Source organism: Accipiter gentilis, chromosome W (genome assembly GCF_929443795.1).
Source record: "Accipiter gentilis chromosome W, bAccGen1.1, whole genome shotgun sequence".
Taxonomy (NCBI): domain Eukaryota; kingdom Metazoa; phylum Chordata; class Aves; order Accipitriformes; family Accipitridae; genus Astur; species Astur gentilis.
Genome location: NC_064918.1, coordinates 4,703,046 through 4,720,377, shown reverse-complemented (window position 1 = coordinate 4,720,377; position 17,332 = coordinate 4,703,046). Strand labels below are relative to the sequence as shown.

The following is a 17,332-nucleotide window of genomic DNA, read 5'->3' as shown; positions in this document are numbered from 1 at the left end:
TGCTGCTGCTTCCCCAGCGGTAGGCTGCTGGTAACCAGGGGAGCCCCCACCTGCACCCCCATAGCACCCTACCCAGGGATATTTTTGGCTGGTGGCAGGACTATGGCCAGGAGCCTGTCTGGTCCCTCCCTGAAGCCCAAATCCCCCAGCAACAAAATCCCCAGGGCCCCCTTGCGCAGCAGTAGCCCCCTGGCAGCACCTGTGAGGGTTGGCACATGGCTGGCAGCAGGGGTCCAGCCCAACAGCCGCCTGGGGTTGGACATACCTCAAATATTTTCCATGCTGTGTAAACACCCAAAAAGCATTTGAGGGAGGACAGGTGCCTGTAGGCCCCCTTGCCCACCAGCCCCTCCTTTCTCCCAGGGGGTCTTGTTGATACATAGGTGATGAGAAAGCAGGAAAACCAGATTTCACTGATAAACATGTCTTTCCAAGGAGACATCGACACCCCCTAGCCCAGAGCCTTAGGGGGGAAGGTGGTTTCCTCCAATGTTTAATAGGGGAAGCTTAATAAATGAACGTTGAAAGCTGCAGGCTTGTTACTAGAGAAATGGAAAAGTTACAGAAATACTGCAGATCTTGGAAAATGATGCAGGCACTTCGGAAGGAGGAAGAGGGCAGAGCTGGCTGGGGCCATGAGGGGGGAAAGCCCAGTGGGAAGGCAAAGAGCAGCTCCAGGGGCAAACCCATCGCATTCCCCCACCCCGAGTAGAGGCAGTGCAGCTTCCAGCCCTCCCAAGAGGGGCCCAGGCTGAAGAAGATGCTCATGGTGGTGGTGGGGCTTGGTGCCTCCAAGGGAAGCTGGGGAAGAAGAGAAAGAGGAGGGTGATTCAGCCAGCAATAAGGCACTGGAGGTAAAAGGTGGCTCTACACAAGAGCTCAGTGAAGGACCACGCTGCTCTCTGCACCCCATCGCACAGAGAGGGCAAGCTGCCTGCTTCTCCCCTCCCACGCAGAGGAGAGAGAAGAAAGAAGCACAAGTGGGAACGATGAAGGCACATGGAAACATCCCCTGCACTGGGGAGCTCTCTGGCCCCCCACCCTGGTGCTGGCGGGTGAGCCCTGAGCTGGTGCAGCCCCAGCTCCCACCCTAGCTGGGCCCCTCCAGGTGCTCTGGCCCTGCCCTGGGTGTGCATGGGAAGGTGGGCTGGGCAGCGGAAGCGGAGTTGCTGGTGCAGTGCTGGCTGGGTTAGTCTCAGCACTCTGGGTGCAGTCAGAACTCTGGTCTAGCCCAGGCAGCCCTTCACTTGAGGCAGGTTGTCTTAAATAGAAGCAGGTGGGCAGCAATCTGTGTGGTGAGTGGCAGAAGGGTGCAGGGCTCAGTTCTGCTCCTCATCCCGCAGCTCTGAGGGCAGGAACTTGTACTGTTGCTGCTGGATCATGGCCAGCTTCTTCCACGCCTCCTCCAGCTCCCGCTCCTTGCGCAGCATTTCCTCTTGGGCAGCAAGGATCTGCCAGGAGAGCATGACGAGCGCCCCAGGGTCACAACTGCCTCTGTCGGGGATGGCCAGAGCCTCCGCTGTGGCAACGCCTAGCCCAGAGCCAGGCTCTCAGGCTGCTGCTTTCCCCCCATCAAAGCCACAGCCTCCCTAGGCTGGCATGGTCCTGGGCACAAGGGCTACTGTCCCTATGGTGGGACTGCGGTCCTCTGGAGATAACAGGGAGCAGCAGAGCTCCCGGGGCTCAGCCCCACATGTCCTGCAGAGGGTCTCAGCTGCAAGCCTGTAGCCGGGAGGCAGCGCTGGGACCTGTGGCAGCCCATACCAGGCAGCTCTCACCCCTTACCAAATGCTCTGCCCTTCATGTGTGTCCTGGACACTGGGATAGTGCAGGCACTACATCAAGGAGAAGCCAGGGTGTTACGCTCCTGGGAACATGCACGGTCACCGGCTGTGCCCGCTGCTACGCATGGCAGGACAAGAGCGAAGCCATGGTGTTTAATTGGCGCTGGGTGAGATGGGTGCACCTGCACCATTTTTTTGAGGCTCTCCAGAGATGTGCCCTGTGCCAGTGGGCGGTAGGACATACTCCTGAGACGGGCACACACAGGCTGCAGTGGCAGCCAGAGCCACCCCTGCTCCATGAGAGCAGCCACACAGCCTGTGCAATTCCCCTGACCATCTTCTCCTTCACCACCACTGTCTTATCATGATTCCTGGAAGGCAGCTGCCTTCTGTGCTGCCTTCGCCAGATTGTCTGAGGCTCTCTTCATGGCATTGCCAGCAGCCTGCAGCTGGGAAGAGGGGGAGCGGCAGCGTATGCCCCAGCCCCAGGGCACAACTGCTGCCTGGGGTGTGTGTGAAGGAACCCCTGCCCCAGGCCAGGCTGGCAGGCAGGAGAAACAGCTGGGCATACTGGGAGCTGCAGGCAGGGATTCCTTTACATGGCTCACTGCCACACTACTACCACCCACTCATGACCATTTCAGGTGCTGCTGCTCCCAGCTGGGCTCTGGCTCCCATCTGAGCTGTGAGGCAAGGACTGGGGGCAGCCCTGCTAACCCTCCCCAGCCCTTTGCCTTGAGGGACTGGCACTGGGACCCCGTGTTAACCCCCCAACACGCGGGCATTAACCTCTTGTGTGCCATGGCCTCTGAGGATTAAGAGTGCTACAAAACATGCCCCCAAAACATTAACCTCTTGAATGCCAGGGATCCAGTGCACACATTTCAGGCATTTCCATGCCAGTTCATCAGCCCTGAATGCCCCCTGGCTCAGCAGCCCAGCATCACACGTATGCCCATCACGCAGTAGCAGTAAAGTCCAAACTACCTGGAGCCTGCACCCCAACAAGCTCCCCAGATACACACAGGCAGGGAGCGTGAGCCTTGGGGAGACACCTCCACTGTGGAGGGCCCCATCCTGAAGTCCCATGTGCTCTCACCCCACTCCCACCCACCTCTCAAGCAGCTGGGAGGAGGCAGCTGGGGCTGAAGGGCAGCCTGGGACTCACCTGGAGCTGTTTCATGGCCTCCGAGTCATGGTCAGCCTTCACCTTGCAGGCCACCAGGAGCTGTGCTGCGGGGGCAGCCACCTGTTTGGCTGATGAGATGAGCTTCTCCTTGCTGGCGTGCCCTACACTGCTGAATTGGCAGCTTCACAGAGATTGTTGGTGGCAGCAGCCACCATGCGTGCCTGTGGCAAGAGAGGCTGTCGGAGGGGGGGGGTGCAGGAGCCTCCCCCAGAGAGGATATGCCCAGACCGGCCCCAAGGAGGTCGTGGGACATGGGATGGGGATGACCAGCTTCCATGCCATGTCTCAGCTGGTGGGAGAAGGAACAAGAAGTGAGGCTGCTTCTTCCACAGGGGAGAAGTGCAAAGGCAGAGCATCCTCATCTTTGCAGCAGGAGCCAAGAGGAGGATCCCCCCCATCCCATGGGCATGACCTTGATACTCACAGCTGAAATGAGTCCCTGGGACCACTGTCCATTGTCCACTGCATTGGCAGGGATGGCGCCCACCTGCAAGGCAGGAGAGGAGTGAGACTCACTGCACCGCACACCCCTTGCCATGGGGCCCAAAGGAAGACCCAGGAGAAAGGAGAGCCCACCACAGCCCTAGATTTTCTTTCCCCCTTCTAGCCTTACCTTTCCTTGGGCCACTAATTCTCTCTGGGCCGCTGAGGCTGCCTTCACCAGGGCACTCGTGGCTGCAGCAATGGATTTGGCAGCTTCCAGGATCTGCTCCTCAAAGTTCAGACTCTCATCTGCTTGCTGTGGGCAAAAGTGGGGCATAAGTCCCAGGCAGGGGTGCTGGGACAGACAGGGCAGAGCAGGAAGATGGCTGCAAGGGGCTGAGGGGGGCACATATAGAGCTGGATTAAAGGCCATGGGGTGCAGGAGGGTGCAGGCTGCCCGAGGAAGGTCCAGCTGGGGATGTGGGAGGCAGCAGGAGCACAGAAAGAGACTGGCTTTTGGATGGGGCTTCCCATGTGTGACCCATCACATCTGGCCGAGGCCCAGGCAGGAGAGCCCCAGCCCGCCCCAAGCTGAGTACAAGGCTCAGCACCACTACACCTAGGGCTTGGCCCTTGGTTTCAGCTGCTCCAGCTTCTTGGCTGCAGCCTCAATGGCAGCTGCTGCCCCCAGCAGCTCGTTCTCAGCGATGACAGTGGGGTCTTCTGGGTCAACCCACTCTGTCCCTAGAAAAACCAGGAAGTGAGGCAGGTTAAACCTGCATGCAACCTCATTTCTGACTTGCCCTACCTCCTCCAGCAGCTGCTGAGCCCTCCACCCTAATCTCAGTCCTTAGTCCTGCCCCCTTGAGCAGGACCTTTCCTTACCTTTCATGGCCTCGGCTGCCTGAATGAGCTCAGTGACAGAGCTGGCCACATGCTTGGAGTAGCCTGCCAGCTGCTGCTTCAGTTTATGAGTTGGCTTCTGCAGGATCTGTGGGGAAGGAGCAGAGGTAAGCACCTGGAAAAGAGGGAGCCCCACTGGCCTGTTCAGGGTGCACTCCCCAGGGGAGTGGGATCCCCCAGCCCCACTGCATATGTGTATATATTGGGCATTGTCTGCAATGCTTTCTCAAGTGACCCTGGCTGGTCTCCTCCTGCCCGAGGATGGGATGAGTGTCCACAGCTTCTGGGACATCTTGCAGACACAAGTCCCTCAGTGCAAGCCTTCCTGCACTCAGTGGCTAGCCTCTCCAGGATTCCCCCCCCCAAAAAAAGTATTTCAAGCTCCAGAAGCATTTCCCCCCTTGGTCCCCATTTTGGAAGTTTGTCTGCAAACACAAGCTGGGCAAGGGGGACGACGATGACCCTGGAGCCATGTCCCAGCCCAGGAGGGCTGGCCCCACCAGCACAAGGTGGCAGGCAAAGCCACAGGGGTCCTTCACTGGGGCAGGGAGGCAGACATGCATGTACCATGTCGTGTGTGTGTGCACACACAGGGTCTGTATGTGCAAGCAGAGCCCACTGCTGGCCCGACTCGCACCGCACAGGTAGCAGACACCCCGTTAGCTAGAGTGGGTGTGAGTACACATGCACACACACCAGGGTCCTTGTGGACACACACAAGTGCCACCCCAGCACTGGGCTGGGCACACAGACACACCGTGAACAAGGCTCATGCTGAAGTTAGACGCTGGCAGGCACCCCAATGTCATCTTACTCACCAGCTGACAGGGAGGGAAGAAGGGAGAGAAGACAGCAGTTAATGCCCCAGCTAGGAAACACAGGTGCTGGGGATGGGGAGCACAGGAAGGTGGGTGGTCTCTGGTGAGGGGTGAAGGGCAGCCAAGAGAGGTGGGAATGAAGGATCAGAGGCCCCAGGTGGGGAGCCGTGCTGCCAGCATTAACTCATACTTCATATCCCTGAGTGAGTTGCGTGACATGCGAAAAGATTTTAGCCACCACCCAGGTGAGCACATTGTTACCTGGCTGCTCCAATGCTGGGATAATGGGGCTAGTAGTGTGGAATTAGAGGGTAAGGAAGCCAAGCAGTTGGGATCTCTGTCTAGGGAAGGGGGCATCGACAAGGCGATTGGGAGAAAAACACAAGTCCTCAGCCTCTGGAGGCGACTTCTGTTAGGTGTAAAGGAAAGATACCCCTTCAGGGATGAAGTTACATGTCACCAAGGCAAGTGGACCACCATGGAGAGAGGTATCCAGTACCTGAGGGAATTAGCCATGCTGGAGGTGATTTATAATGATCCAGAAAATGCGCAGTCACCCACAGATCCAGATGAAGACCAATGCACACAACCCATGTGGCGGAAGTTTCTACAAAGTGCACCACCAACCTATGCCAACTCATTGGCAGTAATGTCCTGGAAAGAAGGCTATGGACAAATGGTGGATGAATTGGCTGTCCAACTCCGGCAATACGAAGGAAGTCTCTCTTCCTCCCTACGGGCCTGTGTCTCAGCTGTAGAGGAATTGTCCCGAGAGTTCCAGCAATTCAAAGTGGATATGTCCTCCTCCTCACTTGTACAGGCCCGCATCGCAGTTATTGGGAGTAAGCATTCCTCTGCCCAAGAGAGAGGAGAGAGAAAGTACACACGACGGGCTAACCTGTGGTTTTACCTGCGTGACAATGGAGAGGACATGAGGAAGTGGGATGGAAAACCTACCTCAGTCCTAGATGCACGGGTACAGGAGTTGCGAGAAAAAGTAATCAGAACAGAGGATTCTTCTTGGAAAATTGCCGCTCCAGTTTCCCGTGAGCAGTCCCCCAGATAGAGTAGAAGGGCTGATCTCATTTCTGATCCCCTTGAAGGGACTTCTGATTCACGTGTGTGAAAAGTGAGTAACGGATACTCTAACCAGGATTAGAGGGGCCCTGCCTCCAGCCAGGTGGAGGAGAGGGACAACCGAGTCTACTGGACAGTGTGGATTCAATGGCCTGGCACATCAGACCCACAGGAATATAAGGCTCTAGTAGACACTGGTGCACAATGTACCCTAATGCCATCAAGTTATAAAGGGGCAGAACCCATCTGTATCTCTGGTGTGACAGGGGGATCCCAAGAGCTAACCGTATTGGAAGCTGAAATGAGTCTAACCGGGAATGAGTGGCATAAACACCCCATTGCAACTGGCCCAGAGGCCCCGTGCATCCTTGGTATAGATTATCTCAGGAGGGGGTATTTCAAGGACCCAAAAGCGTACTGTTGGGCCTTTGGTATAGCTGCATTGGAGACGGAGGAGATTGAACAGCTGTCTACCCTGCCGGGTCTCTCCCAAGACCCTTCGGTTGTGGGGTTGCTGAAGGTTGAAGAACAACAGGTGCCAATTGCTACCATGACAGTGCACCGGCGGCAATATCGCACCAACCGAGACTCCCTGATCCCCATCCATAAGCTAATTTGCCAATTGGAGAGCCAAGGAGTGATCAGCAAGACTCGCTCACCCTTTAATAGTCCCATATGGCCCGTGCAGAAATCTAATGGGGAATGGAGACTAACAGTAGATTATCGTGGGCTGAATGAAGTCACGCCACCGCTGAGCCCTGCTGTACCAGATATGTTAGAGCTTCAATATGAACTGGAATCAAAGGCAGCCAAGTAGTATGCCACAACTGACATTGCTAATGCATTTTTCTCCATTCCTTTGGCAGGGGAGTGCAGGCCTCAGTTTGCTTTCACTTGGAGGGGCGTCCAGTACACCTGGAATCGACTGCCCCAGGGGTGGAAACACAGCCCCAGCATTTGCCATGGACTGATCCAGGCTGCACTAGAAAAAGGTGAAGCTCCAGAGTACCTGCAACACATTGATGACATCATCATATGGGGCAACACGGCAGAAGAAGTCTTTGAGAAAGGGAAGAAAATAATCCAAATCCTTTTGAAGGCTGGTTTTGCCATAAAAGAAAGTAAGGTCAAGGGACCTGCGCAGGAGATCCAGTTCTTAGGAGTAAAATGGCAAGATGGGCATCATCAGATCCCTGCGGACGTGATCAACAAAATAGCAGCTATGTCCTCACCGACTAATAAAAAGGAAACACAGGCTTTCTTAGGTGTTGTGGGCTTTTGGAGAATGCATATTCCAAATTACAGTCAAATTGTAAGCCCTCTCTACCAAGTTACTCGGAAGAAGAATGATTTTAAATGGGGGCCTGAGCAATGACAAGCCTTTGAACAAATTAAACGGGAGACTGTTCATGCCGTAGCTCTTGGACCAGTCCGGACAGGACAAGATGTTAAAAATGTGCTCTACACTGCAGCTGGGGAGAATGGCCCTACCTGGAGCCTTTGGCAGAAGGCACCTGGAGAGACCCGAGGCCGACCCCTGGGGTTTTGGAGTCGGGGATATCGAGGATCCGAGGCTTGCTATACTCCAACTGAAAAAGAGATCTTGGCAGCATATGAAGGAGTTCGAGCCGCCTCAGAAGTGGTTGGTACTGAAACACAGCTCCTCTTAGCACCTCGACTGCCAGTGCTGGGCTGGATGTTCAAAGGGAGGGTCTCCTCTACACATCATGCAACTGATTCCACGTGAAGGAACTGGGCCGCACAACGAACTCGCATAGGAAACCCCAGTCACCCAGGAATGTTAGAAGTGATCATGGACTGGCCAGAAGGCAAAGATTTTGGAATGTCACCAGAGGAGGAGGTGACACGGGCTGAAGAAGCCCCGCTGTATAATAAACTGCCAGAAAATGAGAGGCAATATGCCCTGTTCACTGATGGGTCCTGTCGCATTGTGGGAAAGCATCGGAGGTGGAAGGCTGCTGTATGGAGTCCTACACGACTAGTCGCAGAAACTGCTGAAGGAGAAGGTGAATCGAGTCAGTTTGCAGAGGTGAAAGCCACCCAGCTAGCGTTAGACATTGCTGAAAGAGAAAAGTGGCCAGTGCTCTATCTCTATACTGACTCATGGATGGTGGCAAATGCCCTGTGGGGGTGGCTACAGCAGTGGAAGAAGGGCAACTGGCAGCACAGAGGTAAACCCATTTGGGCTGCTGCACTGTGGCAAGATATCGCTGTTCGGATAGAGAAGCTAGTGGTAAAAGTACGTCATGTAGATGCTCATGTACCCAAGAGTCGAGCCACTGAAGAACATCAAAACAACCAACAGGCAGATCAGGCCACCAAGATTGAAGTGTCTCAGGTGGACCTGGACTGGCAACGTAGGGGTGAGCTATTTATGGCTCAGTGGGCCCACGATACCTCAGGCCATCAGGGAAGAGATGCAACACATAGATGGGCTCGAGATCGAGGGGTGGACTTGACCATGGACACTATCGCACAGGTCATCCATGAATGTGAAACATGTGCTGCAATTAAGCAAGCCAAGCGGCAAAAACCCCTGTCGCATTGAGGGCGATGGCTGAAAAATAAACAGTGGGAGGCCTGGCAGATTGACTATATCGCACTCCCACGAACCAGCCAAGGCAAGTGCTATGTGCTTACAATGGTGGAAGCAACCACCGGATGGCTGGAAACATACCCTGTGTCCCATGCCACTGCCCAGAACACTATCCTGGGCCTTGAAGAGAAAGTTTTATGGCAACATGGCACCCCAGAAAGAATCGAGTCGGACAACGGGACTCACTTCCGAAACAACCTCGTAGACACCTGGGCGAAAGAACATGGCATTGAGTGGGTATATCACATCCCTTATCACGCACCGGCCTCCGGAAAAATTGAACGATACAATGGACTGCTGAAAACTACATTGAGAGCGATGGGGGGTGGAACTTTCAAGCATTGGGATACACATTTAACAAAAGCCACCTGGTTAGTTAATACTAGAGGATCCGCCAATCGGGCTGGGCCCGCCCAACCAAGAGTTCCACATACTGTAGAAGGGGATAAAGTCCCTGTAGTGCGCATGAGGAGTATGTTAGGAAAGACAGTCTGGGTTAGTCCTCCCTCAAGCAGAGGCAAACCCATTCAAGGGGTTGTTTTTGCTCAAGGACCTGGGTACACCTGGTGGGTGATGCAGAAGGATGGGGAAGTTCGATGTGTACCTCAGGGAGATTTGATTTTGGGAGAGAATAGCCAGTGAATTGGGCTGTATGATATTTAACTGCTAAATAACCTGCCAATGCATGTCATTGTATCTATAGTGTCTATATGCCATATCAAGGGTATTACTGTAAGAATTACCCAAATGACTGAAGGATGGACTTTGAAACTGAGCCAAGTACAACAGCGATAGAACTTGAACTGGCACCCAGCAATTTCCTCAAGATCAACATCTTTGACCTGCAGACCAAGGGCATGAGTTGCACCAAATGTACTAGCCACAAGCTCCAGAGGCAGCATACAACAACCCAACATCTCACACCATCTCTCTCTTATCCTGAAGAACTGTTACAACAGATGGAGCCCCAAAGTCATGGACTAAATAAAATTGATGGACACATTAGAGGGATAGCCCATAGGCTAAAGGAATACCATTTGGGGGGGTGGGGTGTGGTGTTGTTCATATACTTATATATAAGACAACGGAAGTGGTAGTGGTTGATTGGAAAATGTAAGATCTGGGCATGATGTAGATGGTATAGAATAAGGGGTGGATAATGTCCTGGGTTCAGCTGGGATAGAGTTTTTGGGATAGAGAATTTTTACAGGAAGCTGGGGGGCATAGCTGGGGTAGCTGACCTGAACTAGCCAAGGAGCTATTCCATACCATGTGACATCATGCTCAGTATATAAATGGGGAGCGGGCCGGGGCAGGGGGGCGGGAGGGAGCGCTTGACTTTTGGTGGGGCAAGTGGCAGAGTGTCGGTGTCTGGGTGGTGAGCAGTTGCACTGTGCATCACTCGTTTTGTATATTCTTTCATTAGTACCATTGTTGTAATATTTTATGTGTGTGTTGTCCCAGTAAACTGCCTTTATCTCAACCCTCGAGGTTCCAGGTTTGGGTTTTTTTTTTTCTTTTCTCTCCTCCGTCTCCCCCTTATCCCACCGGAGAGGGGGCGGGAGGAGTGAGCAAGCGGAGTGAGCAAGCGGCTGTATGGTCCTTTGTTACCGGCTGGGCTGAAACCACAACACCCAGCAAAATCTGCTCTGCCCCGTAGTACACCCCACGCTCGCACCTCTTCATTCTTGGCAGCTGCCTGTAGTGTTTGGTGAGCTGGTTGGCCAGTATGCCCAGCTCATCTGGGTTGGTTGTGGATTTGGTGACAACCAGAAGAGCAGGAGATGGAGGGGCCCTACGCTGGGACAGGCAAGCAAGGAGGGTGGTGACCCTGCCTGGGTGGCAGGCACCACTTTCTGTGGCAACAGGCTTGCTTGCACTCACCCTCTCCTGCACAGTCACTGCGATGGCCTTGGCCATCTTTACCATCGTGGTCTGGTAGTCCACAGAGGTCCCCTCTGGCTCACCCATTGGCCAATTGTCCAGCTGCAAGAGACCATCAGGAGATTCTGGCTCCAGCCCCAGGCCAGAGACGTTGTAGGGTTTGACTGACTCTTCCTCTCCTCCATCCCCAGCCCTGGCCGAGTCCTCTCTGTGCTCCCCTCACCTGGTTGATGGCCTGGGTGATAGAGTCCACCATGCCCCTGTTGTAATGAATGAGTTAACTTTGTTCATGAAATCGGGAAGGGAGAAGAAACATATTGAGATTTAGCAGATACCTTGTGTAAGTAACAAGGCTTGCTTAAATGGTGCATAAAGGTCAACGGAAGAGGGCAACAGCTATAACTTACCAGCTAAGGAGGGAAAAGAACAACAGCTATAACTTACTAGATAAGGAGGAAAAAGACAACAACTACAATTTACCAGATAAGGGGATTAATTCTGCCAAGACCGTACTTCTCCACATTAAAAGACATTTTACATCAAAAGACACTCGTCCTTGAGAAGATTGACCGAATCTGCCTAGTAACAAACCTGCATGAGTGAAGAAAGAAGCAGGACAAGGCGGAGACTTGCAAGAAAGGGGTGCATGAACTGTATATAAGGAATGTAACTATAACATAAAGTTGCGAGCTTGTGGCGGAGCACTGCCTCCCCGGCCACCCAGCGCTGTTTTGCTCTCTTATCGCTTGCTAATAAATTCGACCTTTTTTTATTCACTACAAATTGGCTCCTCCAATTTGTCATGAGCGTCTATAACACCTGTTATAAATTGACAGAGCCAATTCTATATAAAATTAATATATTTATTGAGAATAGCAAGCAAGTAGCACTGGGCGGCCGGGGAGTCCACGCTCCACCAACGGCTCACAACTTTCTGTTATAGTTACATTCCTTTTATACAGTTCATGCACCCCTTTCTTGTAAATCTCCGCCTTGTCTTGCTGCTTCTTTCTTCACTCCTGCAGGTTTGTTAATGGGTAGATTCAGTCAATCTTCTCAAGGGAGAGTGTCTTTTGATGTAGAATGTCTTTTGATGTGGAGAAATGCAGTCGTGGTAGAGTTAATCCCCTTATCTGGTAAATTATAGCCGTTGTCTTTTCTCTCCTTATCTAGTAAGTTGTAGTTGTTGTCTTTTCTTGTGACCTTTAAGCAACATTTAGGCAAGCCTTGCTTATTTACATAAAGCATTTGTTCAATTACAATGTGTCCCTTCCCCCTTCCTGATTGGTATGTAAGCCTTATTGTCTTCTTTTACTTCAACACGAATTACACAATGTCAGGGAACAATTTGGTTCCCTGTCGATTACACCCCCTATGACACCCGCAGCGCTGGCTGCCTCGTTCAGGGTGGTGGTTAGGTCCTCCACCGCTTCCTTCATGATCTGCATGGCCTCCTCCAGAGCCTCCTGGGTGTGGGCAGCTTGCTGCAAGGATGAGTCAGAGCGAGAGAAAGCAGGCAGCAGCTCCCCTCCCACCGAGGATGCCACACGCTTATGGCAGCCCCAGCCAGATTTCTGTGTCTGGCATACACGTATGCGGCATGGGGCCAAGCCTCTCACATGGCACCCAAGCGCGAAGGGGAGCATGCTGTCGACATGTGCCCCTCCTGCTCACCTTCAGGTTCCCATCGGCCTCCTTGGCTGTATATAGCATCTGCAGGGCAGACTCAGCCAGCATTTTGGTCTGGTCCAGGAGGTTCATCTGCTGCTGGTGGTTGGGTGTTTTGGAGGCAGTGCCAATAGCTGCTATAATGAGCGGCTCAAAGTACTGAGCCATCTGGGACACCTAGGGAAGAGCAGCACCAGCAGCTTCCAGCCCCGGCTGCCTTGCACCTCTCCTCCCACCACAAGATCCTCCACATGCACCGAGCACCTCATCAGCAGCTTCCCATCCCCATCCCCGCGTTACCTTGTGCCCCAGCTGCGAGGCCTTAGCTCGTACCGTGCTGGCCACAGGTTCGATCAGGTTGCTGATCTCCTGAACAGCCACGATCATCTGGTTGTGCAAAGCCTGTTGCAAAGAGAGAGCATTGCATAAGGCTGCAGTGGGGCCGGGGTCACTGCACGTTGCTGGGAGCCAGGGGGAAGGACACCCGCCCCAGTTGAACTTGCAGCAGTGTCCCCAACCCACCTCCTGGGAGACATCTTCTCGGGGGGGGGGGGGGGGGGGGGGGCAGCTGCTGACTGATGGCAGCAAGGGAGGCCTGGTCCACTTCCCGCATGCATCTGTTCAGCACCTCGATGTCTTCATCACTCTCCCACTGTCCCGGAGCTTTGTCCCTGCGTGACAGATGGATCAGCCTGGTGCTGGCAGGCACTATGCCACCCCTTCGCCCCTGGTCTCAGCTGGTGCTGGTGAGGGGCAGGACCCCTTCTCCTGGGCTGGGAGCAACCCGGTGTCAGAGCCCAGGCACACTGGCATGCGTCCCCATCAACCTGTGCTAGGGCTGGAGGAGCAGCTCCCATACAGGATGAGGGATGGCATCTTCCATCCCATCCCTTGCCTCCCCCCGGCAGTGGCTGAGAAGATGAGCCAAAACGTCCCTGGGCACGCTCACTTGGAGTAAGCCTGAGCAGGGGTACCCACCAGTGGGGACAGGGCCATGGCCAAGCGGGCAGGACTTGCCTCACCTCATGCTGGTGATCAGGTTCTTGATGGAGTCTGAGATGGTGCGAGAGTGGCTGGCCAGCACTGACCACTGCGGTGGGTCCTTGGGGTTGACAGCCAGAGAGCGGGCAGTCTGGATGAGGCCAGCAGAGCTCTCCAGCATGGTCTTGACTGAAGAGATGATGGGCTCCATGGCTCTGTGCCCCTGCATGGGGAGACAATGGGCTGGTGATGCACACAAGGGACTGTGCGTGGGAAGTTACCCCCTCTCTCTCCCATAACCCTCACACTGGAGCAGCCCCTCAAAGCCCAAGGCTTGCTGCCACGCCCCCCAAGCTCCAGCCCCACACTGAAGCCCCATACCAAGCTCAGGGAAAGGCACAGCTCCTCCCCACCCTTCAGCAGCACCTGTCACAGCCAGGCCATCCTCTCCCTGCCCCTGCAGCATCCTACCTCTGGGCTAATCTGGGCAGGAACAGTGGCAAACTCTGGGTTGGAGGCAAAGGCTGTCAGGTTATCCACGGCCTCTATGAGAGGGGCGGTGGCAACACAGCACTGCTCCCAGTTCTCCTTGTTGAACGCAACGTCCAGGGCCTAGCGTGGAGAAACCAGGACAGTTATCCAACCGCCACCATGCCCCAAATCCCATCCCCACCACGGCGCCCCAGCAGGGAGACTGCACCTTGATGGTCTTCACTAGGTTGGCTGTGCTGTTGGCCACCTCCTTGGCTGACTGGACGAACTGGCGCTTGGCCACAGGGTTGGTGGTGCGGGAGGAGGCCAGGCGGCACGTGTTGCACAGGGCTGAGGTGTGCTTTGCTACAACGGTGGCTGCTGACAGCACCTGCGGGGAAGAGCAGGGTGAAGCAGGACCCACCGCGTCTCCCCATCCCCACAGCTCTCCCTTCCCGCCAGCCCCATATGGGGCACCAGTGACCACAGAGTTCCCTCTTGGGACCCAAGAAGGATTGTTAAGGTCCTGCACACCCATATAGCTCCCCCATCTGGATTGTCACTGTTGCCAGCTAGTTCCCAGTACAGCTGATGGGGCCTGATGAGACAGTACCCGTAATTTTGGCCAACTCTTAGGACACAGTTCTTCCTGCTAGCCTCACACTCCCTTTTGTGCAAGAAAATGCCCGTAACAGTGCCCTACCTCATGCTCACCTGGGACTGGGTGCAGGCAGGGTCCACCAAGTTCTGGCAGGCCATCTGGATGGCTTGGTTAGCTCTAGCAAACTGAGTGGGGTCTACCAAGCCCTGCTGTCCAGCCTGGCTGTTGGGGTCTGAGACCCCCACAAGGTAGGCAGCTTGGGAGCACGAGAGAGGCAGTGAGAACTTGCATGCAGTGGGGAGGCTCAGAGCAGGCATGGGCTGGGGAGGAGGCTAGCAGCACCATCCCATGGAGCCAGGCTTGGAGGGGCAGGGGAGGGGTGTGTACGGCAACTATGCACCAGGTGTAATGCTCAGGGCTGGGACCAAGTGCGTCTCACCTGGGCAGCTGCCTCCGTCAGCCCACAGAGAGCTTTGGAGGTGGCACTGATAGACTCGCCGAACTTGGGCAGTTTGCTGTTCTTGGTGTTCTGGGAGATGTCAGCCATGGACTCGCACAGCACCTGCAAGACACACCACGCACCAGTTAGAGACTACCTCCCACTCCCACAGTGCTCCCAGGCTCAGAGCTCATTGTGCTTCATCAACGGAGGAGGAACCACCTTTCCTTTTGTCCCCACATCCTTCCCAAATCTCCCCATCCTTCCCCAAACCTCCACCCCCAGCTCAGGGCTCACCTTGGAGTTCTCCATGACACTGTCGAGGCAGTTGAAGTAGGACATGTCATTGACGATCTGGGTGGGGGTCTCCAACAGCTCCTTCACTGTCTGCAAGGACCTGTGTCCTGGGTTCAGCTGGGATAGAGTTAATTTTTACAGGAACCTGGGAGGTGGGGGGCATAGCCGGGGCAGCTGACCTGAACTAGCCAAGGAGCTATTCCATACCATGTGACATCATGCTCAGATGGGGAGTGGGCTGGGGGGGAGCTCTCTCGACTTTCGGTGGGGGAAGTGGCGGAGCATCGGGTTCCGGGTGGTGAGCAGTTGCACTGTGCATCACTCGTTTTGTATATTCTTTCATTAGTACCGTTGTTGTTGTTGTAACTTCTCTTTTTTTTTTTTTTTTTTTTGTGTTGTCCCAGTAAACTGCCTTTATCTCAACCCTCAAGGTTCCGGTTTTTTTGGTGGTTTTTTTTTATTTTCTCTCCTCCGTCTCTTCCCTATCCCACCGGAGGGGGGCGGGAGGAGTGAGCGAGCGGCTGCGTGGTCCTTTGTTACCGGCTGGGCTGAAACCACGACAACATGGCTGTCACATCTAGGGGAAGGGTCCACGCCCTCCCATTTGCACCTCCTCTTCACTCCCTCCCACCCCTCTTAGCGGGGCACAGCTGACCCCTCCTCACTATCTCAGCATCCAGCCATCTCAGCCCCTCCACTGCCTTGGAAAGATGTGGCTTCTCACCTCCAGCTCCCGCAGGGCATTGTCACACTCCTTCTGGCCCGGTGCCTGCTGGGTGCACATGGTGATCAGCTGGTTAATACTGTTGGTCATATCCCTGCCGGGAACAATGGGGAGAGACCCACGGATCAATGCCGGCTCCATCACCCAGCCCCACTGCTACAGCAAACAGCTCATGGGGAGTGGTTCCTCCTACCATGCCGCTGCTGCCAGCTGATTCTTGAGGTTGGGGGCTGTGGGGTCAGCAGAGAGCGCCTTTGCAGCCAGCAGCAGCTTACTGGAGGACATAGAGATGCTCTTTAGGTTCAACACTACCTGTGCCTGGTCTTCCTTATTCTGCAAGGAGCCAAGAAGAGTTACCTGCAACAGGTTTCCAAGCTCCACACCAACCCTGGGTCTTCTCTGGTGGTTTCCAAGCTGAGCCCTTCATCCAACTCATCCACCAACAGCAAGGATATGGCAGCAACACTTGCTGAACCAACCCAAGCCACTTTCCCCCTGCTGCTGCAGTTTTGCACAGCCCCAGACCCCCATCTCATCAGCTGCGTTGGCCACAGCCACCCTAACCACTGCTGCCTGGCCACCCTGCCTGCAGTCAGCTGCCTTCCCAGGCACCCCAAACCTCTCACCATACTCAGGATCCCCCAACGGGTATTTGCTCTCACCAGGGACTGGCTGGCCATCTCCACTCCCGCCTGCAGGAACTCATTGAAGTCCTGCCCAAATTTGCTGGAAGACATGGCCAGGTCTTGAGGGGTGCCACGTGACACCTGCACCAGCTCATTGGCAGACTGGTTGAGCCCCACAGCCGCCCTGTTCAGCTGGCTCTGCACCTCCTGGAAGCTCTTGGTGCTGGGAAGGAACTGAAGGCAGGGAGAGGGGTTAGGAGAGGCGGCGAAGAGGATGGAGATGGAGAATGAAGATCTGGCACCTGCTTGGGGACACGCTAGAGAGGAACCCAGCATGGACAGACTGGCTTGCATCCCTACAAGGCTTCCCCCCTTCCCCTCCCACCCCAGCTCAGCTCACCGAATCCACAAGCAGCCTCTTGCTGGCCTCTCCCACCATGCAGATGGCAGCATCCATGTCCCGCTGTCCTGGCAGACAGTTGACGCAGCGGCTCAGGGCCTGTGACACCGCCTTGGCCACCTGCGGAGAAGCAAAGAGCGGTCACTGTCCCCCAGCTAGCCCCATGCCCTTCCCATGAGCTGGCGGGGGGCACCAGGGCTTCCCCACCTGGGCCAGGTGCTGCTGGCTCTCTGGGTCACCAGGCTTGGCCACCGCTTTCCACGCCTCCTCGAGGAGGTTGTTGGCTTTATCCATGATGCAGCCAGTGCACTCCAGCATGGCATTCCGCACCTGCAGGTCGGGGGTGCTGGCCACCACACTGCAGGCAGCCTGGCCAAGAGAGCACAGGGCCTGGGCCACCTCTCGGGCAGCAATCCCTGGGGGGGTGGAG

General features: G+C 55.0%; 1 protein-coding gene across 1 annotated transcript in view; it reads right to left on the bottom strand.

Moving 5' to 3' along the window:
• Nucleotides 1-422: 422 nt before the first annotated feature.
• LOC126035546 (talin-1-like) overlaps nucleotides 423-17,332 on the bottom strand; it is a 31,702-nt gene continuing 14,792 nt past the window's right edge. Inside the window, 23 exon segments of the mRNA XM_049794185.1 lie at nucleotides 423-1,494; nucleotides 2,953-3,262; nucleotides 3,398-3,460; nucleotides 3,587-3,712; nucleotides 4,016-4,140; nucleotides 4,282-4,387; nucleotides 11,287-11,505; nucleotides 12,021-12,179; nucleotides 12,370-12,540; nucleotides 12,664-12,765; nucleotides 12,886-12,927; nucleotides 12,929-13,034; nucleotides 13,386-13,567; nucleotides 13,816-13,956; nucleotides 14,045-14,206; nucleotides 14,530-14,700; nucleotides 14,856-14,978; nucleotides 15,153-15,242; nucleotides 15,877-15,970; nucleotides 16,070-16,209; nucleotides 16,539-16,736; nucleotides 16,903-17,022; nucleotides 17,110-17,318. Coding sequence (XP_049650142.1) covers nucleotides 2,984-3,262; nucleotides 3,398-3,460; nucleotides 3,587-3,712; nucleotides 4,016-4,140; nucleotides 4,282-4,387; nucleotides 11,287-11,505; nucleotides 12,021-12,179; nucleotides 12,370-12,540; nucleotides 12,664-12,765; nucleotides 12,886-12,927; nucleotides 12,929-13,034; nucleotides 13,386-13,567; nucleotides 13,816-13,956; nucleotides 14,045-14,206; nucleotides 14,530-14,700; nucleotides 14,856-14,978; nucleotides 15,153-15,242; nucleotides 15,877-15,970; nucleotides 16,070-16,209; nucleotides 16,539-16,736; nucleotides 16,903-17,022; nucleotides 17,110-17,318 — 3,128 coding nt within the window. The 3' untranslated portion in view covers nucleotides 423-1,494; nucleotides 2,953-2,983.